Here is a 23,776-nt window from a genome sequence, read left to right on the forward strand (position 1 = left end):
GTCCCTTTTTTCAACTTAAACAATTATACTTAGGTTTGAAGATTGTGGGTTATGGGATTAATGAAGCCATTGACTTGCCCTTAATGGGTTTTGTTTTTCCTTTAAAAATGATTTTCCCCTTCATTTCTTGAGAGACTTTTATGCAAATGTGTAGATAATTAATTAATAGATAATAGACTCAATCCATGAGATCATCAATTCATTGTGCATGTTATTATCCGCTTGTTTAGTTCTCCCTATGATTAAGGCAAACGAAATGGCGTCCTTGCCCATCATGTCAGGGACTTTAACCAATACACTATCTCAAGCCCATAATAGTCTTTTTCCTTTGTTTGATAGAGGTAATTTGTTGTAAGCTCCGACTCTAAGGACTTCTAAAAGCCACAAATCACTTTACTTTAGATTGTTAGGACAGATGTAGGACCCACTAAAATAGCATTGGATATAATTCAATAAAGGGAAGAATCTCAGAATGGGATTAGATTTGGAGCAAGTAGATCATCAGCAGCGATTGGCTGTCTGTCTGTCCTTCTTCAAGGGGATGGATTTGAGAGGCTACTCCTAATTTGTCCCAGATTTTAGGATCGGGATTAGGATTCAAAAATGTGGCCTAAGACGATTGAATGAGCATTCTCCACGTGGAGTAAGGGATTTGACACCATACATACGACCCCCCCCCCCCATTCATTTTAGTGGCTTCTCTCTTTCCCCATAAGGTGCATGCATGTACCACTAACATGAACATGATCGAACATGAGGGGGAAGTGACATTGGTGTACTTACTACCCAGGAGGAGGAAATTTTGAGGTCCCAAAACTATCGACCCATCAGTGACCGGATTCCAGATTCTACAAGTGAAAAATGGAGTGCGACTGTGTCATGAAGTTCACGTGACTCTTTGTTTTTGTGCCCAGGGTCTTTAGTCTTTACCCAACAACAAAATTACATGAGCCCACCACGCCGGTGATTGCATGATATGGCTGCATCTATCTATCTGTTTTCAGTAGGCAGATGTTAGCATATTTACTCTGTTTTATTCCTTGTCTTTCTTCTGCAATCGTCCGTCTAATTTCCAGTTCCAGCTGCTACCAATTTTTTGCACCGCTTTCTTCTTCGTTTTTCTTTTTTTTTTTTGGATGAAAAGCAGCCACTTTATTTCCTCCTGATCTGCAACAAACCATGCATAGTACCGACATTAATAAATATTCGTCTTCGGCTCGGCAGTAATGACTTCATTTGGCTCCAAATTGTGTTAAAGCTAGCCTAATTAACAACCTTAAAACATTATGAGTGGCACCATTATTATTAATCTCAAACAGCATGCTATGTAGATTACAATATTGTGTCTAAGCATGTTGATAATTAAGGACCTGAAGATCCCAAGTAAAATTATCATAGACACAGATCAAATACCAGAATAAATAAACCACAGCGTCTGCCGTCTGGTACAGAGATGTGGGAAGAACAGAGGATAATGTAAACTATTCAAAGTGAACCTCCTTGGGACGATAGAGGTGGGACGGACCTCGTATAAAATAATGCCTTCTTGGCAGCGGAGCCTCATAAGTTGGGCCCAAACATGAAATGTGCTCACTCCGTGCTACTGCTAACACTTTCTGCAGGCCACTGTCTCTGCTTCTCTGCAATCTGCACGACTGCACATGACCACTAGACCCATCTAACACACATATTTTTATGACTATGAATCTTAAAATCGCTGCGTATAAACACAGAGCCAGGGTGCTGTGAACAACCACCAGCCTGATTTTATCTTTTTTCTTGTCTAGAGGTGCCAACAATATCTAGTATTTAGAAGCAACTTGATAATGTTTCAGACATGGTAAATATGCACCTTCTATATCGTGCGTATTTATGATAAAATAAAATTAAAATAATAAGACAAGCATCAGTATTGTTCTTCTAGTTTACTACAAGTTGGGAAAACGCCTGGAATACCACCATTTAAACACATTTTTCTCTTTCCTTTTTTTTTTTTTTTTTTTTTTTCCCTTCCCTACTCTTATTTTTGCGTGCATAGGGCATAGTTCAAAACAGGATGGTGTCGCATGCATCAAGAGTAGAAGGCGGATATATAAAGGCAGCCATTATCTTTAAGATATGATAAAGACATATATATCAGTTGTTCAGGTTACTGAAGGGACCAAGTACTGTTTTTGTTATATTATCCCTGCCCATGACGTACGTTCTGTAGCTCAGGATTAAAATAAGTCCAACTCAGATGGCATAAACTGCCACTGCATAAACAACTGTAAAAATATAATAAGTCTCCTTCTCTTATTTTCAAACGGGCCGGATGTGCTGTGAATAGATTTCTCTGGAAGTTTTTCTCAATAGGACCCCAAGAGAAGTTAATGCAGTGGTTCTTGATAGATTTCTCATTAACTCCACTGTTTGATAATACACTTGCAATGCTTTCTTGGTTAGAACAGTAATTCTTTAGGTCGTATTCTAAACGACATGAGTCATGACTCACAAAGGTACTGCTGCTTCTGTCACTCAGTACCAAAGAGATTGTGTATAATACAATATGAATTCAAAGAGATAAGACAAGTTAATGGAGTAGATGAGGTACCGTTACAGATTTATGCTAGAATAGTCTTTCGATTCAACTTGATCACATGATGTTATGGCAGGTCAGAGACAAATCAAAGCATCAAATCAGGAATCACTCCAGATTTGCTAATGCAACTTGCTTTGAAAGCACAAATTCCTTCATGATTCAACGAGTATATATGCGCTATTATTCTGTGTGTAAGGTGAAAAGTTGATAATAACCCTTGATTAAGTGTAATTTGTCTTTCATGTTCTCAGCATTATAAAAGTAGGTAACAAGAGACCGCCTATCTTCTGCATCCTTTCTTCAACAACAGCGTTCCTTGACGGTACTCCTTACCCCGCTGGCATCATCTGGGCGGATCAAAAGAGAAAAACAAAGTCATAAAGGAGATCAGTAGGAAACAGCTTTTCATAGATTCTAACATAATTTCTGGAATTACCAGCACACAGCACTCTTTTTGCACTTCCCATTACAGTGTAGAAGGCTATCTATAAACTTCAATACTTATCACACAACAGGCCTTTCTAGTCCACCAGAATGATACGTATTTAACGCTCAGACACGTCTTTGATTATTGCGAGGGGAGAAATCATCAATAATATTTCAACCTCAAATTAACAAATAAAGAATAGCACATACGCCAAACTGGTTCCTGATGTTTTAGAGTCTTTCTCTGTTTAATCATTACTGCATATTAAGGGTTGAAAATGAACATACTCGAGACAAAGTAGTCCACCAAGGAATTGCACTACAAAAGTGGATGAAAAGGTTTTAACTTTTAATTGTGAGAAAATGAATTTACTTGGGCAAAACAAATCAGAAATAGATATTCTAGGTGAAACGCCATAAAGAATTAAAATTTATAATTCTGAAGCTGAAATTGGCCTTTTCTGTGGCAGAAAAATTTAATAAAAATACTTTTCTGAAAAAAAAAAAGAAGAAGAAGAAGAAAAGAAATGAGAATGGGGAAAAGGGGGGGAAAGACAAAAGATGATGTTTCTGTCCCTTCAAATTCCACAAAATCCAGTCACCAGTAATCTCTGCAGGAACACAAACCATTAGTGAACCGGTGAAACCTATTGATGTCTCTCACAATAATCTCTCTCTCAAATATCTCTGAAGCAAGCTTCATAACTGTATGACAATCGCCGCAAGTCCTCAGATTCTTCTTTATCCTAATTGGAGCCCCAACAGGAAGGGTCAGTAGCCCAAATGCAAGGGCTAGTTTCTCACTATCTTCAAATTCCACAAAATCCAGTCACCAGTAATCTCTGCAGGAACACAAACCATTAGTGAACCGGTGAAACCTATTGATGTCTCTCACAATAATCTCTCTCTCAAATATCTCTGAAGCAAGCTTCATAACTGTATGACAATCGCCGCAAGTCCTCAGATTCTTCTTTATCCTAATTGGAGCCCCAACAGGAAGGGTCAGTAGCCCAAATGCAAGGGCTAGTTTCTCACTATGATACCATAAGCTTTGCTCTTTGTACCCTTCCACACAGTTAATTGCAAACTGCGTTTCAGGCTCATACCCTTTCTTCTTCACCAACTCCTCCAACTTCCTCAACATCTTGTAAATCTCATCTGTCCTAGGATGTGACCTGTCATGCACTGTAAACACAAAGGTAGCGTTCTTAACATCAATCCAGCTACATCCGGCTTCCTTTCTTACCCCATTGACTCCCATCAACCTTCTAACCTCATCAGCTTCCTTCAACATCCCATTACATGCATACATGTTAGAAAGCAGCACGTAATTCCCCGGATTGTCCGGTTCCAACTCAAAAAGTCTCTCTGCAATCTCTCTTCCCATTTCCAGATTACCATAATTCCTACAAGCTCCAAGCAAAGCTCCCCAAACTGTCGAGTCAGGTTTGATTGGCATTGACTCAATAAAACTCTTAGCTTCATCCAATCGGCCGACACGACCAAGCAAGTCAACCATGCAAGCATAGTGTTCAGGCCCAGGATTCATGCCATGCACCATAGTCATAGAACGAAAGTAAACAAATCCTTCTTCAACATGCCCAGCGTGGCTACAAGCTGATAGAACACAAACAAATGTAATGTAATCAGGTTTAATCCCCTCGCCAAGCATTTCCTCAAACAATTCAATGACTTGGTTTGCACAGCCATGTTGTTGGCAAGCTGCAATCATTGACGTCCAACAAACCACATTTCGATCCTCAATCTCTTCAAACACCCGATAAGCATCAACCAAGCTCCCACTTTTTGCATACATTGTGGTCAATGAACTTGCAACACATGCATTCTTCACAAAACCTGTTTTTATAATCTGATCATGGATCAAAATGCCTTGATTTAGTGCTGCAAGACTAGCAGAAGCATGAAGGACAGAAGAGTACGAAGCCTCATCAGGTGATATGCCTTCCCTCCTCATGGCCCAAAAATAATTGCAAGCTTCCTCAAAGTTATCACTATGGACACAGCCCATTATCATAACATTCCATGCAACAACATCTGTATCTCCTATGGTCTTGAACAACGTAACAGCATCACCAAACATCCCACACTTACAATACATATCCATCAAAGAGTTCTTCACGTAAGCCAATGCTACCAGACCATGCTTAACAGCAACTCCATGAACTTGTCTCCCAAATTCCAAGCAACCCATATTGGCACAAGCACTCAACGCACCTGAGCAACTCACTTCATCGGGACTATCCAAACTCTCACTAAGAACCTCCCTGAAAACTCCAACAGCCCGATCATAAAACTTGTTCTGCAAGAAACCCACAATCATAGAATTCCAAGAAACAAGGCTTCTCTTGGGCATTTCATCAAACACTCTCTCCGCCAAGCTCATATCAGCACACTTAGCATACATGCCTGCCAATGCACTGCCAACAAAGACATCCGTTTTGAACCCATGTTTCCAAATCAAACAATGCATTTGTTCACCGTGTGTAACCGTCATGGTGCCTGCACAAGCAGGCAAAATAGCAGAGAAGGTAAAGTGGTTTGGATAAATACCAGTGCTCCTCATTTTGTTAAAAAATGTCAAGGCCTCAAAGGGTCTGTTGAAGTGGGATAATTGGTTGATAAGAGAGGTCCAAGTGACAATGTTCTTAAATCCATCATGCTTAGTTGAGAACAGCAGTAAGCTTCGGTCGATATTGCCGCATTTAGCATAGGAATTGAGGAGGCTGGTGAAGAGGAAAAGGAGAGAGGCGTAGTTGTTTGTGATGATTTTGGCGTGAATTTGGGCGACATGTTTGAGGTTCTTGGTGTGGAGGAGACTGTTGAGATGGGTGGAAGTATGAGGAGATGATGTTTGGTGGTATGATTTGCGAAAGAGATTGAAAAGAGTTGAAGTGGAGGGCAAGGTTGGGTTACATTCGTGAGATTTTAGAGGGAGGGGAACTTTCATAATAATACTACGAAGTTGAGGGGGTTTAGAGCCTAGAGGGATCGAGGGCTCCTCTGTATGAGATATACAATATATTATTGGACTACAAATGAGTTCGAAGGCATGACGGTTCCAAATTCCAAAACTATTCTATGATGATTGCAGGCCATGTGAACTTATATTATAGGGCCAACCCTTGGGTCGGCCACCATTACGGCGTCAGGCCCATGACCACCTCTAAATAGCTGGAAAATAATAACGAGCGGCGTGGCAAAACAGTGAAGGACAGTGTCGACGTGGGTGGCTGCAAAACGACGAGGACTTCTTACTTTCAAGTCTTAAGATTAATTTTAATAATTAAATTTAATCGTGTATGTCATCACTTTCCGGTATCAAACAAAATTTTGGACTATAAAATAGCTTTAGGTGCATTTCAAATGAAATAGAGAAAGCCATATTCCGTGCAAAACGAGTAAAGAAATCGCTAGAAAGAAGTGCATCACATTTAAATGGTCTCTAATTCCGTGTATTACAGCCACAGGTGTGCCTTATTTGATAAAGATATCCATACTCCATCCTTTCTTGCCGGTTGCCCATTTATGCTTCTCTTCTCTTTTTTTTTTTTCTTTTTTTTTTTAATTTTTTTTTTTTTAATTTTTTATTTTTTTTTATTTGCCTGGCAAATAGTACAACGAGAAGAAACCAACAAACCAAGCAACCAACCAAAAATTAAAAAATAATAATAATAAAAAGAGCAACACAAGGAGGAGGGGCCCTATAAGAATCATGTCGGCAGCCAATACATTCGATCAATCAACAAGAAAACAGCCAAGCTTTTCCATGCTCATGCTTTTCGTGTAAATTTGCTTTTTTAGTTTAACATATTCACACAACAACCATAACATCAAATGACACCATTTCAAATCGTTTTTCCATTAGTTTCAAAATTGCTATTTAGTATAGCACTTACGAAAACAACTTGAGAAATAATTTTAAAAATATCAATTATTTAGAAAAAAAAAAATGAATGATATTTGGCCACCTCGTTACACAACTATTGACCATTTTTATTTTTTTTATTTTTTTATTTTAAAGAAAAAAAAACCATGTAAATGGGTGGGGTCTCGTTTTGTGGGATTTTTTAAAAAAAAAAATTAAAAAAAAAAAACAAAAATAGTCAATAATTATGTCTTATGGGATGACAAAATATCATATTTATTTAGAAAAAGAAATTAGAAGATCCATAAACAAGGTGATCGAATCTTCCCTTATGGTTAAAGACCTTAACTTTGGGATCTTTTTCTTTAAACAAAAGATGTTCCACTCATCAGGAAAAAAAAGAAAAAAAGAAAAAAAAAAAAAAAGAAGAAGAGGAATTAAAGTTATTTCTAGGGATTTTTTTGGAGTCTTTTTATGTTGACATGACACTTTGCATTTTTTAATAAAAACAAGAGAAAAAAAATCAAGCAGTAATTTTTCTTTATTAAAAATTGAGTGTCATGTCAACGTAGAAAAATTTTAAAAAGAAGCTAGAATAAGTTCTAATATTTTTTTTTTTTTAAAAAAAAACAATTAAATGTATAACATTTATTATTTACTTTTCTTAAAAAGCAAATTAGCCCATATCTGGCACACGTGGGAGGACGGCTGGAAATCTGAGACGGACGGTTACATCACGTGCACTGTGGATGCAGTTGGGGCATATCTCTTTTCCTTTTTTTTTTGGTTTCTTTCTTTTAGTTTCTAAAAAAAAAAAAAAAAAAAAAAAGCGGGAAAGGGGGAAAGGGGGTACAGTTGGGTTGGTTCTATTGGCTTCGAAGCCTCCATCGGCGCCGTTATTCGAGTGGAACGCGGCATCCTATTAAGCCGTCTGATTATTTGACACTCCATATTTGGAAGAAGACTCCATATTTGTATGAGAAATCTACCTGACCAGATCGAGATTGAGATTACACCACTGCTACCAACGGCGGCGTCGATGGGCTCAAAGATAAGGAATCGATGGTGGACCCCTTCTTGGTTGAGGCTCTCCAGAACCCTCGTCACCGTCTCACCAGTCAGTATTATTTTGTTTTCAATCTTGTTTACTTTTTGGGCCTTAAATCTCGTGTATCAAACCCCAATTTTCATTTAATTTGTTCTGGTGCTTATGGGATTAATTGCTTGGTGTTCTATAAATTCTGGGTCTGGTTGGTTTTAGGGTTTATGGGTTTTGGTTGTTTGTTTGGATTGGATTGGATTGGGTTTAGGGTTTGTTGAATGGCTAGATTGGGGTTTGTTTATGTAGTTGTGATTTTGTCAGATCTGGGTTCAATTTGGGGTTTACCTTTTGTTTGGCAGCTGGGAATTTGATGAAATGGATAGAGAGTAAGACTATAGATCCATTTATTTATGTTGAATTGGTTTGTGGGATTTGAAAGTTTGACCTCAATGAAGGAAATAAGTGGCCAATGAGCCTCAATTCGGTTGGGATTTGTTACATTTGTATCCCGAATGATGAGAAACCTAATTTTTTCCTCACTTTTATGGAGTAATTCTTGTCCTGGACTCACCTTGTCTGTGATGTTAATTCTTACTTCTTCCATATAGATGTTTATCCAACTGTCTTATGCGGTTTTTACATTGATGTAGCACGTGAAGGCTACTAGTATTTCTTGGACCAATTATGCTTTGCTGAGCAAATATAATTTTATTGAGTATTTTCTTCCTGGACTCGCTGCATATGGGATGATAATTCCCTTCCCTCGCAAAAGATTGAAATTTTACCAACTAAATTTCTAATAAGAAAAGTATACAGATCAAAGGGGTTCTTTTTAGCAAAAACTTGTGTCAGGACGAAACCCTTTCCAACAAGTGAAAAGATCTACGACTCTTTCAAGCTAAACCAACACGGCTGAAGATAACATTCCATAATGTAGAGACTCATTATAAAGTAAAGAAAAAGAAGTGGATAATACGGATCAAGACAGGTGTGTATGTAGGTCCAATCGGATCAAGACAGGAGCACATGGGGAAGCTTTTCGTCTGAGCTGTTCGATTCTCAGTCAATCAAAAGGAGCCGTGCATAATACGCAGTATTGCATGTATCCAATACGTGGACAACGCGTGGGCGGGGTTGCATGTGGACTCTATATATCCACCTACCGCCCTAGCAGTTTCTCTCACACGATTTAATTGCAGTTACGTTTACTCTCTTTCCTTTCACGTTCTCAGACTCAAATTTAATTTTCTCTTTTCTCTTTCAAGAAAAAAGAAAGGCAACAGAAAGATGGCGGATGAAGGCACAGCAAACTGCATAGACATCATCTTGGCCATCATCTTGCCTCCTCTGGGTGTCTTTCTCAAGTTTGGCTGCAAGGTGATGCTCAATATCTATCTCTACATTCATACGATTTACATTTCCTTTGTAATTTCTCTTTGATGTCTTTGTTAGGTTAAATTTCATTTGGGTTGATTCTGATTCTGATTCTGATTCTGATTCTGATTCTGATTATGATTCATCAGGTGGAGTTTTGGATCTGTTTGTTGCTCACCATTTTGGGGTATCTCCCTGGGATTATTTATGCTGTCTATGCCATCACCAAGAATTGAAGTTAAATTTTTGTAAGCACCCCAAATCGATCTCTCTCCTTAAACGCCCGGATTGCATGCTATTTTATTTTCTTTATTTCAACACCATTTTCCTATAATCTGTGTCTCTGTTGATTTAATTTTAGAATAACAAACATGTAATGCGGCTCATATACGTTTATAGAAAATTTTTGTTTTCTGTTGTAAAAGCAGGCAACATTAACAAACAATCAAAACACAGACTCTCATAAAAATTTAAAAAATCATTTTCAGTTTTATTTCATACCAAAATACTTTACTTTTATTATATAATAAATGGTACAAGCCCGGCGTATACGAATTATTTTTATTATATAATAAACATGATAAATGCCAGTTTGTAAAATTTTTAATTAGAAGAGCTTGATTGCGTTAAGATGTGCATTCTTTTTTTCTTTTTTCTTTTTTTGCTGAGAGATTGTGATAGCATCTTGATGAACTAGTTATCTTGTAAGACAAGTAATATATATATATATATATATATATATATAAAAAGATATTAACAGCTGGCGTGATTTGGATAGACATTACTCATTAGAGTGTAGCCACTAGCCGATGATGTATGGGGCCCGCATGACCTCCGCCAATTCGTGCTTTTCATCTTAATAATTGTGACTTAGTGGAGTGGCTTTTTCTGTAATTTTGAATTTATGTTATTGTTTTTTGCACAGGTGGAGGAGGGGGGGGCATAACATATGTCTTTTGGTTTCTGATTTCGATAACCGTTGGATGGACAGTTGATCGATGGTTGGTTCAGTGTATCAGAGTGTGGACGTTCTTTTTGTGTTTTTGGTTTATCCCTAGCCTTCCCATTTATTTTATAATGCTGTAATTAAAGGTGGAATATTTGTTTTGTAAGAGACAAATGATGTTGGGTGTGAATTGTCATATGTATCTTACAACTTGGTATTCTTATTTTAATGTGATATCTTAATTCTTGTTCCTGCATGATTTGTAAACTGTAAGTCACCCTTCCCCTGTCTGATTATGAAATTGAACGAAATTTTTATTTCTATAGGGGACTTTTAATACTACTATTTTTATTTTTATTTTTATTTCTTAAATATGCATAATATATAGAACAAGAAATGAAGACTTGTTAGGATAGCATTTTATTTTTGATTATTTTTTAAAAATATGTTTGAGTAGGTTTTTTAAATTTTAAAAAATAAATTTTTTAAATATAATAAAAAAATAGTAAAATAAACAAAACCGAAGATTCCATGCACCTGCAACTGATCTAAAGCACTTTTTTAGACGTGCTTTCTGTCTTTCCTTTAGTACGAGCCCTCACTCTTTACCCTACCTTCAATAAATTCTGTATTTTTCCTTTAACCCACCATGGCCAAAGGCCTCTCAACCCATTGATTAGGTATCACACATCTCATCATTCATCAAATAAAATTATCTATGCCCGAGTTTTCATTTTGTTCAGACTTCCCAGATGAGAGAGCAAGTGCAGAATTTATAATCTAGGAAGTCAAGAGCCATGATACAAAACGGAATAGGATCAATATTTAATGTTAATGAAAGAAATTAATTGCGTAGATGATGCCATGTGATAAAATATTTATAATGCCATCCAAGAAATTTAAATGATAAGACATCTTTTCCACGGTTAGATAGAATATAACATTAAATCATAACCATTAAATGACTCATTAGTCATCCTCATTTCACTATGACTTTCATTATCCTTTTCTTATATTATTTAAATTAAATGCTAAAAAAAAAAAAAAATCATTTAAATATTAGGGTTAAATGCCTTACACACCCTTGTTTAAAAATTTTGTTTTTTGTCACCTGAATTTTTATTTTTATCATAAGAGGTCCATGTTCTATGGGAAAAGACAGAAATGGTACCTCCGTTCATTTTTCCGTCCAAAACTAACGTCTCGCCATTTCATCCTACACGTGTCGGCTTACCTGTGCAACACCTGTCCTCAGAACCATGTCAACGCTATCGTACCTACTATATATATTTTTTTTATTTTAAGGACTTAGAAGAAAAAAAAAATAAAAATAAAAAATCTAGAGCCACCCCCATGGCCCTTGAGGGTGGTTCAGCCACCCCCAAGAGCCAAAACCTTCTTTTTTTTTTTCACTTTTGCCCCTGGGGTGAGCCACCCCTAAAAAAAAAAATAATAATAATAATTTGTAAACCATAAGGGGACAACTATGTATTTAACACTAAATATTATTTCAAATAAATGCTAAAGAAATGAGCGAGAAAAAAGAGAGTTTTTTATATTAAAATAATGCATGGACCACTTCTGCTTTCCTAGATGTAGGGCACAATTAAGGGAAGAAATAAAAGTTAAGAAAACTGATGCTAATGCTCTTCCCAACTTTTCTAAATCTTAAAACCAACAAGAAGTCAACAATTCATATCCAAAAAGGGATAACCTCAACATGTCAATATTCGAAATTGACATGAGACATAAAATATCTAACAATATCTGATCTATAATATTTAAAACAAACTAGGCACACATAAGATCGGAGCATAGTCATTCTAACTTTGGCAGTAAGATATCATTATTGTCATCCACTAAACAAAAAATAATTGTGACAAGAGAAAGGATTGCGTCCCGTGTCACAAATTTATACGCAAGATGCACCAGGGAGTGCCACATCAGTCTTTGGCAGGTCCTGCGCATCCTGTACGTGTGTATGCACACAGGAAGTGCACAATATTGGACCCAAATTCTACTTGTGCGATTTTCAAACATCTCGAACTTCAAAGGTAACGTAGTATGGCTTTAAGGACTGCCATTTCTTATAACATGGATAGACTACAAACAAGTAAGAGAAAACTGAAGCATCCAGATCCTAGTGTTGCCTCACCTTACATCAACCCATACACGGCCAATATGGCGGCATTTATGCTTAAGTGCTTAGCCCATACTTGCACACTCACACACACACACACACAGGTGCATTTCTCACAGCAGGTGTTCAATCAAATCCTCTCTGGAACTCCTCCAGTTTTTCTCTCATCCTTTGAAATGCCATTCCCTACGGCACATGGGGTAGTGCTTGAGAGGTCTGTGAATTCACCCATTTTAAGATGCAATGAAAATGGAATGCATGGTTGCATACACCCCAAACTGCAAGATCAAACTATCAACTCTTTCTATTTTTCTAACAGGTAAAAGAGTTTATTTGGTGCAAAAAGATCTGCCACCAAAGTAAACAGGAATACATGAAGTTCGCACCTATCTGAACTTTCAGAGACATTAATAAAATTGTATATTGCAGGCATGCGAATATACTATAAACAAGTTCAACAAAAGAAGTCTCAGCTAGATACATGCATGTACTGGTTTTACTTCATGAGATTCTTTGTGTCGAGCACGGGGGGGAGGCAATCCGCAATCAAAGCACAAACAATCAAATACATTTTGATAAAAATTATAGAAAATACAAACAAAATTCTCAGCCTCAATTGTTATGATTTTAATTATTTGAAATAACAAAAGATACTCTGTTTAGATAGCTAGATTATATAACTAAGAAGAAGCTTTCTGCTTAAACATGGTTCTCAAAAGGAATAGGCTTCCGTGAATGTTGAGAAGCTCCAATTTACTTTGTGTGTCACCATACAGTAGGACACCTACTCAGTCAAATATCATTCTCTCGGTCTTCTCTCTCTCTCACTCTCAATGGGCCATGGGAAGGGGGAGGGGGTGCACTCCATCCTATCTGTCTTATACTAGTATCAACCATCTTAAGTTAGTACACCAACGCGAGATCCTGTATCCAAAGCTTTACAAATACCCATCCATTGTACACGACAGTGCACCACAAAAAAAATAAAAAATAAAAAATAAAAAAATAAAAAAGAAGAAGAAGAAGTTATCCACAGAATGTGCTTGCACTATAGACAGACCAAATAATGACGGGGACCAAGTCTGAGAGTTGTGCCCTACTCACTACACACACACAAAAACACTACATTTAATGCTGTTTTAGGCTATAAAAAGGGCACTAAACACTTAGTGCCGTTTAATTAATGCCGCTTCTCAAATGACATTAATGTAGTGGTCTTAAGTTAATTTAATGCTGCTTAGGACACAAATGGTATTAATTTATGCTTTTTTTGAAGCGGCATTAATTATTAATACAATTAATGCCGCTTATTGTAAAAGCAGCATTAAAAAAAAAAAAAAAAAACAAACAAATAAACAAATTAAGATTGGTATAAAACCAAATTAAGAATCCCTTAAAATAATTCTTTTTGGCCAAACTCAAGAGACTTTTGATTTACTAATATTATTACATACACTAGGATTGTGGCTTTATCTTTGCTAGTCCAGAGAAGACATTAATGACTACAGAAAATGCAATGATCTTGTAACCAGGTAGAATCAATGATACCTTACAAGGTAAACATCTACGGGACCCATTGTGCTACTTAGGACTATCCTGTACCTCCTCGATCTGGGGATAGTCAACAGCCCGGTATATACAAATTAGAGAAGTCATTGAGAAATAAATATGCATGTAAAAACACAAAATAAACTTTCAATTCATCGATCTTGTCCACTCTTAAATTACCTCATCAGGATCGATCTGGGACTTCCTTCCGGAGTGGTGCCATGTGGAGCTTTAATTGCTATTAATGTTTCATTCTGGCAGAACCGCAGAAGCATTTACTGTATGTATTTAGTTGACTGCTAAGAGAAATTTATTTTAGGAAATGCAAGGTTGCCGTAAAAACTCCAATTATATATGGCGACATTACTAAAAACAAACCTGGAACCAGGGTAAGCCCTTGATGTCTTCCTCAGTGACAAAAAGCCACCTAACATGGCACAAATTAAAGGTTAGATTGTATCAGTTAAAATGATACCAATTATGGATCCAAAATAAAGATCATAACATCACAAAAGTGAATGAATCTTGGTGGAGTAAAATGGAAGGAAATTTACTTCTGATATATTGTTCTCATCTTCACTGAGGTCCCTCAATCGTTCTTGCATTTCCCTGCAACAGATTAGATGCCTCAGCACATCAACGGTTAAAAAAAAAAAACAATGTAATAGAGCAGCACTAGGAAAAGCATAGCTAAGTAACCTTATTTGCTCATCTAATCTGCTCTCTTGAATGGAAATGCTTTCAAGTTCTGCCTACATATTAAAAGAAAGAAAAAATTAGGCCAAATCCTTCACTTTCAGAAATATGCAAACATTATTTATGTTCATAATTACTACACATTGGAGATAATATAATAAACTCAAGTCAGAAAGCCTAATCTAACTTTTCAGCAATGATGATCAACTTCAACACAATTTAATCAATATATAACAAGAGACCAGAACCGAATAAATCAACAATCCAAATCCAGTAAAAAGATTAAGCAAAACAGCATTAAAAGAAATGGCATTAAATGTAATTTTTTTTGGTAGTGACTACTAATGAGCAACATGCCACTATAGGGTCAGCATGATATCCCATGTTAGATGTCGAATTCAAATGCAGAGAGTTGATAGAATAAGGGTAGATAAATTCTAAATGCAGAAGCATTTACACTAACAATGTGCTACATATTGTATATGCAATTTTTTCATAAAGCATTTCTCTTCCTTCTATGTGTTGGATGCCATTTGAATGATTCAATCAAAGACCATTCATTACCTGTAACAATGAAGAATACAAAAAAACAGCAGGCAATGGTAGAAGGTGGCTTCAAGCTACTTTCAGGAAATTTATTTAATAATCTCAAATTATAGGCCGACACCAGACCTCAAACTTTGGGATCTCAACAAAAGTACAAATATTCGCAAAATAGAAAGTTATCAAATAAGTATTACACTGGGCTTCACCCCAATGAGTCTTGTGTGAGTGTAGTTGTTATGCACAAGAAGTGTAAATATCATTTCTCCTTTTGATAATGATATGCATCCTTTCTTGCCAGTTGCCCAATAATGCATAGGTTTTTTTTTTTTTTTTTTTTATTAGGTGTCCTTAATAAAAAGTAATACGTGTCACATTTTTATTAAACTAGGCATGACAACCAAACAAATTCTGTTAAATTATGGATGAAAATTGATACTGGTGAATAAATTGTCATTTTTGCCTACCATAAAAACTTATGGATTATTTTTTATAGTACAAATAGTGATTTGTTAATTAGGCAAACTAAATAGACTAATTTTGTATTTTCTTCCTAATTATTACTTACTTAAAAAGCAAATTAGCCCATATGCACGCGTGGGAGGGCGGCTGGTATATCCTGGAGGTATGAGAAGGACGGTTACATCGCGTGCACATGGTGCACTGGAGTACAGCTACGTTAGTTGTATTGGCTTCAAAGCCTCCACCACCTCCGTTATTCATGTGGAACGCGGCATCCTATTAGCCCTCATATTATTTCACACTCTGGTGGGTTTTATTCGGGAGATAATTGCATCATTAATCTTTGAAATTGACATAAATTACAAATCATTTCATGTAGTATAAAAAGTTCATATAGGGTCCTCGTGGTAAACTATAATTACGAATCACTCCCTGAACCCGTTTTCGTCCACTAAGTTAACAGATTCCGTTAGTTTGTCACGTAATACCCAACAAAAAATCGACACGTGTCCATTATAATAAAAAATATATAAATAAATAAAACTTAAAAATTATTTTATTTTTTTAAAAAAAATAGAAAATAGCAAATAGGTGGTTGCCAGCCGCCAGGGGTGGCCCGGCTATGTATGGAGAGTAACGCACGGCCTAGGGTGGCCACGTGTCGATTTCTTATTAAGTATGGCATGACAAACTAACAGAATCTGTTAACTTGGTGGACAGAAAACAGGTTCAGGGAGTAATTCGTAATTATAGTTTACCAGAGAGATCGTCCATGAACTTTGTGTACCATAGGGAGTAATTTGTAATTTAGGCCAATCATAAGGATCAGTGATGTAATTATCCCTTTATTCGTTGAACCTACAACTTACGCGCTTTGTCATGGTCATTGGGAAACAAGTCTGCCCAACCTATTTTTTTCAAATAGCAGGTAGAAGGGTAGTTTTTTGAAAACGCAAAATTTTAAAGGTTAACCTGTAATTTTAAATGCTAAATTATAATTTTACCAAATACTTAACTGCATTTAAAAAAAAAATTAAATTGCTAATTTTATATCACACTTCTTAAAATCGCAAACACAAACAAATCCTAAATAATTAACACAACATTTGGAGGACTTTCGCATCACTTTTGCCATATGGTTGTACCTGCATGTGACGCATGCTTGACTGATATGAAATATTATGAATGACATTTTTCTTCTAAATAAACTGTAACAAAAGTGAAATTTGAAAATACCATGTGCATATTAGTAAATATAAACCCAGCAGTCACTAAATCAATCATATATACCAAGAGATGATTAAATCTGGGGGTTTGTTTTTAGGACAATTTTTGATATAATCTCTAAATTCAACATAAAATTAACGGGTTATGATTAAGGATACGGGCGAAACTAGGAATTCTTGCTTGGAGTCCGAATCTATGTATATATATTTTTTTAAAAAAAATCGGATCTATGTATATATAGTTTAACGTATGTGAGCACAAATATATGTAAAATCAAATTAGCCAACGAAAAACAAAAATTCCAAAAATCAAAGTTGATATTCAAAATTTATTATAACGGCATCACAAACACATAATAATATAAACTAATGACAAAATAAATTAACCATAATTAATAGGGTCTAAGAAAAATGGATAAATTTTAGGACATATATCCACATTATCTTAAGGAATTTATTGAAAACAAACTAAACACAATCAAATGTAAATTAAAAAAGACATGTCTTGTTTTTACTTTTTCAATTCAATTTCATTACTGCTACACTAATTAATTTCTATATTACTATTTTAATCTGACCATAACCTCTTCCAAATAAAATAGCCTAAAAAAAGTCAAAATATAAATTGATTATTGTTGTCATTGGCACCGATAGATAAATTATAAAAGAAACGTCTTTTATTTGTCTTTGGGTTTTTGTCCCCATTCATGAATTTTTTTGTAGTTTATTTTATTTTTATAGTCTTAGTGTTACATACTAGTTTCTAGAGAGTTCTATCATCCATCATTATGTAGACTAAACTTTCTACCCTTTTTGTTTTTTTTTGGTTTTTTTCTCAAGTTGACACAGGGCCGGCTGAAGCTTTAGGCGAATTAGGCAGTCACCAAAGGCTCCCAATTTTTAAAATATTAATATATTTTTTTTTTTAAAAAAAAAAAAGCTTTAATTGTCATCAATACACTTTATAAAGGCTCCAAAATCTGGTAAAAATAAAATTAATAAGGCCCCAAAATCTGATAAAAATAAAATTAATAAAGCCCTCAATTACGAAATATCAATGAAGATGGAAATTCTCATTAAAAAAAGATGAATGCTAGAGCATCTCCTTGTGTTCTCTTGGTGTTCTCCTAGAATGGCATAGATGTAATTTTTTTGATTAAAAAATTGCATCTATGGCATTCCTGGAGAATACTGGAAGGTGTTCTAGCATTTCTCTTAAAAAAATAGAAAAAAGACATAATTAAGTCCATAAGTAATGATTTACTACCACCTAAATATACAACTTTTCACCACCTTGTCTATGTGGCAAGGTGGTCCCTCACCTTAATTTATTTAAAAAAAAAAAAAACTCAAAAAGTAGTGGGAGACCACCTTACCACACAGGCAAGGTGGTGAAAAGTTGTATATTTAGGTGGTAATGAATCATTACTTTAAGTCCATTGTCCGGTCTGGCGGTCTATCCCAACTCGCAAGTTCCAACGTTCAATTTGGCATGCACAGCTACTAGCTAGAGTAATGAATGAAATGTCTTGTCCGCCAAAGAAAAATATAGAATGAACAAATAAATAAATGCTAAGAGTGAATGAAGATGGAAAGTCTTTTTGAAAATGGAATGTCTCATTAAAAAAGAAAACTTAATTAAGTCCACTGTACGTCCAACGTTCCTTTTGTTCATAAAAATGAATATAAAAAAAAAATAAATAAATAAATAAGTCCAACGTTCGAGTCTTCAACTTCGAGAATAATATAAAATGAATAAATAAATAAATGCTAAAAAGTAAGAAGATGAAACGTCTCTAATTAAGTTTCTATTTCAAATCCCACTCTATATAATTTCCTTTTTTTATTTCAAGTTCCCTATTCAAATCGATCTTATTCGAATTTGAATTTCTTTCTTCTTCTCCATTTTCATTCTTTCCCTATAACTTACAATTCAAGTCTTCAAAATCATTCCATATCTACTTAGTGATATAAAAGAAAAAGGATTAGTTACCAAAAAAATCAATTGCATTAATTTTTTTATTAGATTTTAAGAAATATTTTTACACTAATTTGTCTTCCTTTGTGCATGTTAAAAGTGTTAGATAATCCGACCATAAAGATTAAAGAGAATTTAATCATTGACAAATCAGGTTTTATTGTTCTATTTTTTAATTTATTTTATTATAGTCATAATGTATATAATTTTTTTTTTTTACATAAATTGTGTTTATTTAATTTGTAATTACTTTTAGCTGTAGATGTCTACTAGAAAATATGCATCTGGATATGAAAAACTACAAAAAGAAAAAGAAAAGTAGAAAAGTAGAAAAATTAACTGAATCTCAAAGAGGATCTTTAAATAAATTTATTATTAGCAATAAACAAAATATAAATGATAATTTAGTTGAAAAGCACATAAATGAACAAGAAATTCATGAAAAAGAGTTAGTAGATAATGAAATAATACAACAAAAATATGACATTGAAAATAATGATAGTGACATTCAATTATGTAATATAATAACTCTTGATGAAGAAGTTCAATTATGTAATATACCCTTGAAATATAATTTAAAATTAAATAATATTTAATTTTAAATAAAATGTCTCACTTAAACTTCTCGCCTAAGGCCCCCAAATATATCGGGCCGGCCCTGAGTTGACTAGAAGATGGCTTTTTGTGTTTTACAATTACTAGTTTCTTTATGAGTATATGAAGAAGAAGATAAAAAGGTTATAGTAAAGTAATAATATAGTTGGGAACAAGAATTCTATTTGATATAGTGTTTGTGTTTTTTTAAAAACAAATCAAATTTTATCTCACTTTTTTTTTTTTTAATTTTATCTTAAAAAGTTAAATTATTCATACTTTTTTTTTTCAACTTTATTTGCTTTGAAATTCGCACACTAAATTATAGTTAAATTTAAAAATTGAACATCCAAACTTACTATTTAAATCTTCACGAATCTGGCCCTCACCTCAAGGCTTTAGCCTTACACCCACCGCCACCGGTTAAGTTTCAAGTCTTGCTCAGTTTCTCTAACTCTTTCAGCCTCTTAGTCTTTCTCTGCCTCTCACGAATCAGGCCCTCGATGGCTCTGCCCACAGTTCAAAGTTTCAAGTTTTAAGCCTTCACACAATTTCATCTTGTTGGGACTTACAAGGCCATAATATATATATTAAAAAAGAGCTTTATAGGGCTTTTTAAAATATGTGGGGTTGCCATGGATCCCCCAAGGTACACTGCGAAAGAAATCAAAAAACCTAAAAGAAATAAAGCGGAATAATAATAAATAGAGACAAAAATTTTACGTGGTTCGGTCTATAACCTACATCCACAGGATAAAGCCCAAAGGGCTACATTATGCTTTTATTGAATGATATATTTATAATAGGAATGATCCCTATTTATAGAGATATAGAGAGAATACAAAATGATATGTAAAGAGAATATAATCAAATCAGAATTGAATGTATTCAAATCTGTTTTGATTATAATCAATTACAATTAATGAGAATTAAATCAAATCCTACAATATATGGAAAGTACCGTAATATACGATATCAATATATTTTCTAACACACTGTAGCTCCGCCCCTAATTGAGGAATAATTCGTTTAGTTAAATAGGTCAAGTTATGATTGACATATATAGTTTTATACACATGAGTCGATACAACTTAATCCTAATACACAAAAATTAGAGCTGATAATTGTTTACACGACTCATGAATCGAACATGAAATTAGCGGATTAAGGTTGATGGGTCTGGCCCGTATTCATAATTAAATGAGTAATGCTAATGCAAGAACTTTATCCCCCAAAATTGATGTAACTTTTAAAACTACAATTGAATCAAAATTCAATAGTGATTTACTACAAATCTAATTGTAATTTTAAAAGTCATATAACTTTTTGGGAATAAGGGTCTTGAGTGTAGCATTACTCATAATTAAATTGTTAGAATTAGCCCATACAGTCTAATACACATGTCTCGACATGATCTAAACCCGATATATAAATACGAATTGACACCACTAAGTTATACTTTGTAAATAACTTGATCAGTATAAATAAACCCAAAAAGAAAATGAAAAATAAATACTAGCCATGAAGGGGGACAAAGGGAGAGTATTTGCGTTATAAGAGTAATTTATCACAAATTCAATAATGATTTTAAGTCATATCAATTTTGAAATGGCATAAAGACTTGTAGCATTACTAGTGTTGTAAACTTGTAATTGGAGGGTATGATCCTCCTTACAAAAAGTCGTATATGTAGCATGTCTTCAAGTTTAGGATTGTGAAGGCGTGCGGAGCTAAGATGTAATGTGTGCAAAGTGGAAGCCAATATTTGGGAAAAGTACAGTATTCCCTCAAATTATTGCATTTGAATCATTTTCAGTTCAAATGAATTAGAGTATATGGACAAGTTTGCCCCTTGAAATACACCAACTGGATCCCTTTCGGTTCATTTGAATTGGAGAGGATCCTTGTCCCAAATTACTATCAGATTGGCGATGCATATCCCAAATTTTTAATTGTGTCAATGTTCTCTCTAAACTACTAAAAAATGTTAATGCCACATAACGACAAAAATACCATTTATAAAATTAAAAAAAAAAAAAAAAATTATATTAAAAAAATGAAAGGAAAAAAAAAAAAAAAAAAAAAAAAAAACTAAGGGAGTGGCTTGCCTTTTAGTTTAGTTTTTTTTTTAAAAAAAAAAAAAAAATTTTATTAATTTATTAGGATATTTTTGTCTTATAATTTGTTTTTTTTTTTTTTTTTTTTTTTGTGTTTTTGATGACCATAGCTATTGGCAATTTTTGATAATTTAGAAGAAAATCTGTCATTATTATTGACAATCCAACGATAGTTTAAGAGTTTTGGGTTCATTGTTGGATAGCCCACCCAACTATATTAATCTTGTAACCGTGCTATTGTGAAATGAAGTTGTATTTAATTATAAAATGTGCCGACATGTGTATATGTATGTATGTCGGTCCAATCGGAAGAAAAGGAAGGCATGGGAAGCTTTTTGTTACCCATTTATGAAACTGAGGTGTTGGGTTCTCAGAACATCAAGGAAGCGTGCATGATCCGCAGTATTGAATGGCACGGATCCAATTTATTCCAATACGTGGACAACGCGTGGGGTTGCATGTGGAGTCTTGTGGACTCTATATATCCACCTGCTGCCCTTGCAGTTTCTCTCACACGATTAATTTGCAGTAATACGTGACTCATCTCTTTCCCCGTTCTCAAACTCAGTTTAATCTTCTCTTTCAAAGAAAAGGAAAAGCAATAGAAAATGACTGCAGCTACCTGCATAGACATCATCCTGGCCATCATCTTGCCTCCGCTGGGTGTCTTCCTCAAGTTTGGTTGCAACGTACGCGATGCTCAATCTATATATCTGTGTATTTACATATGTCGTGTTATTTTTCCATTGTAATTTCGATCTCTTTGATGTCTTTGTTATGTTTAATTTCATTTGGGGTGATTCTGATTCTGATTGTGATTCATCAGGTGGAGTTTTGGATCTGTTTGTTGCTCACCATTTTCGGGTATCTCCCTGGGATTATTTATGCTGTCTATATCATCACCAAGTGAAGTCCAATTTTTGTAAGCACCCCAACAATCAATCTCTCGATCTTCTTATCTCTCCCCGACACCCTCTGGGTTGCCATTTTCTTTTCTTTATCTCAATTCTCAAAACCATTTTCCTCTACTTCTTTGTCTCTTGATTTAATTAATTTTAGAATAACAAACATGTTATGCGGGTATACTTTACTGACTCAGTGGACTGGGTTCTTTTTTTCTCTCTAATTATGTTATTGCTTTTGGCACAGGTGGAGATGTGTACGTGAAGGGCATCATATCATATATATATATATATATATATATATGAATGTCTTTTGGTTTCTGATTTCGATAACCGTTGGGTCTTGGGTGGACAGTTGATGCTTCGTTCAGTGTTTGACGTTGTTTTGTATTTTGGTTTTTATCCTTTTCCCCTCTATATTTTAAAGATGCAATATTTGTTTTGCGAGTAAGAAGAGACTATGATGATGGGTGTCAATTGTGATGTATCTTAGAACTTGTTATTTTAATGTGAAAGTGATAATTCTTGTTCCACCCATCCCTGTCGCCTGTCTTTGATAGTGATAATTCATGTTCCACCCATCCCTGTCGCCTGTCTTTGTTTAAAGCACTTACGAGAAAGAAGTAATCCATCCTCCCACTCCACTCCACTCCAGGGCTACCACATATTATTTGATGTCAGATAAATTTATATATATATGTATATTTTTTTTATTAAAAGAAATAAAAGAAGGTGACGGAAACAATTGTTTGTCTCCCTCCCTATCATTTTCCAGCCCAGCCAGCTAGCCATCTTAGCTTTGTCAGTAGTTATTCTCGAGAAGACACCATGACCATGATGTTTTGGACAGCTGGAAGGGCAGAATAGAACACGAAACGAAGATGCCATGCACCTTATCCAAAGCCACTTTTTTAGACATGCTTTTTTGGTCTTTTCTTTAGTACGAGCCCTCATTCCTTACCCTATCTTCAGTAAATTCTGAATTTTTTTCTTTAACCCACCATGGCCAAAGGCCTCTGACCTTACTGATTAGGTGTTACATATCTCATCTAAAAAAAATAAATAATCACATATCTCATCAATCATCATTCATCAAATAAAAATCAACCACGCAAATCTGGTTTTTCATTTTACTCGAGACTTCCCAGACGAGAGAGCAAATGCAGTATTTATTGTCTTAATACTTAATCAATCATTAATAAGTCAAAAGCCTTGATACAAACAAAAGATCATAATTTAATATTATTATTGTATTTAATGGTATAGATGATGTCACATAATAAATATATTGTATATTTAGGGGCGCCATAACACA

The 23,776-nt window shown here is 34.7% G+C and overlaps 3 protein-coding genes and 1 long non-coding RNA gene across 4 annotated transcripts; 2 read left to right on the forward strand and 2 right to left on the reverse strand.

The window, feature by feature from the left end:
- Window positions 1-418: 418 nt before the first annotated feature.
- LOC133862280 (uncharacterized) lies at window positions 419-1,983 on the reverse strand. Its single transcript, XR_009899194.1, has 2 exons — window positions 1,414-1,983; window positions 419-1,167 (listed from the first exon to the last, which is right to left on the reverse strand). It is a non-coding gene; the product is annotated as an uncharacterized LOC133862280 (long non-coding RNA).
- Window positions 1,984-3,820: 1,837 nt separating this feature from the next.
- On the reverse strand, window positions 3,821-6,107 carry LOC133862483 (pentatricopeptide repeat-containing protein At5g04780, mitochondrial-like). Its single transcript, XM_062298322.1, has one exon. It carries the CDS (start codon window positions 5,973-5,975, stop codon window positions 3,837-3,839), a length of 2,139 nt encoding a protein of 712 aa, XP_062154306.1. The 5' UTR covers window positions 5,976-6,107; the 3' UTR covers window positions 3,821-3,836.
- Window positions 6,108-9,109: 3,002 nt separating this feature from the next.
- On the forward strand, window positions 9,110-10,511 carry LOC133864179 (hydrophobic protein LTI6B). The gene is made up of 3 exons (XM_062300432.1): window positions 9,110-9,312; window positions 9,459-9,557; window positions 10,235-10,511. Exons 1-2 carry the CDS (start codon window positions 9,223-9,225, stop codon window positions 9,543-9,545), a joined length of 177 nt encoding a protein of 58 aa, XP_062156416.1. The 5' UTR covers window positions 9,110-9,222; the 3' UTR covers window positions 9,546-9,557; window positions 10,235-10,511.
- Window positions 10,512-21,960: 11,449 nt separating this feature from the next.
- On the forward strand, window positions 21,961-22,994 carry LOC133862264 (hydrophobic protein LTI6A). Its single transcript, XM_062298035.1, has 3 exons — window positions 21,961-22,248; window positions 22,386-22,481; window positions 22,709-22,994. Exons 1-2 carry the CDS (start codon window positions 22,168-22,170, stop codon window positions 22,467-22,469), a joined length of 165 nt encoding a protein of 54 aa, XP_062154019.1. The 5' UTR covers window positions 21,961-22,167; the 3' UTR covers window positions 22,470-22,481; window positions 22,709-22,994.
- The last annotated feature ends 782 nt before the right edge of the window (window positions 22,995-23,776 follow it).

This window comes from Alnus glutinosa, chromosome 3 (genome assembly GCF_958979055.1).
Source record: "Alnus glutinosa chromosome 3, dhAlnGlut1.1, whole genome shotgun sequence".
Lineage (NCBI taxonomy): Eukaryota > Viridiplantae > Streptophyta > Magnoliopsida > Fagales > Betulaceae > Alnus > Alnus glutinosa.

Bases quoted from the DNA above. Each gene is read 5' to 3' on its own strand.
- LOC133862483 (XM_062298322.1), bottom strand. From the start codon at position 5,975: ATGAAAGTTCCCCTCCCTCTAAAATCTCACGAATGTAACCCAACCTTG.
- LOC133864179 (XM_062300432.1), top strand. From the start codon at position 9,223: ATGGCGGATGAAGGCACAGCAAACTGCATAGACATCATCTTGGCCATC. The intron at 9,313-9,458 runs GTGATGCTCAAT...ATGATTCATCAG, and splicing joins TTCTCAAGTTTGGCTGCAAG to GTGGAGTTTTGGATCTGTTT.
- LOC133862264 (XM_062298035.1), top strand. From the start codon at position 22,168: ATGACTGCAGCTACCTGCATAGACATCATCCTGGCCATCATCTTGCCT. The intron at 22,249-22,385 runs GTACGCGATGCT...GTGATTCATCAG, and splicing joins TCCTCAAGTTTGGTTGCAAC to GTGGAGTTTTGGATCTGTTT.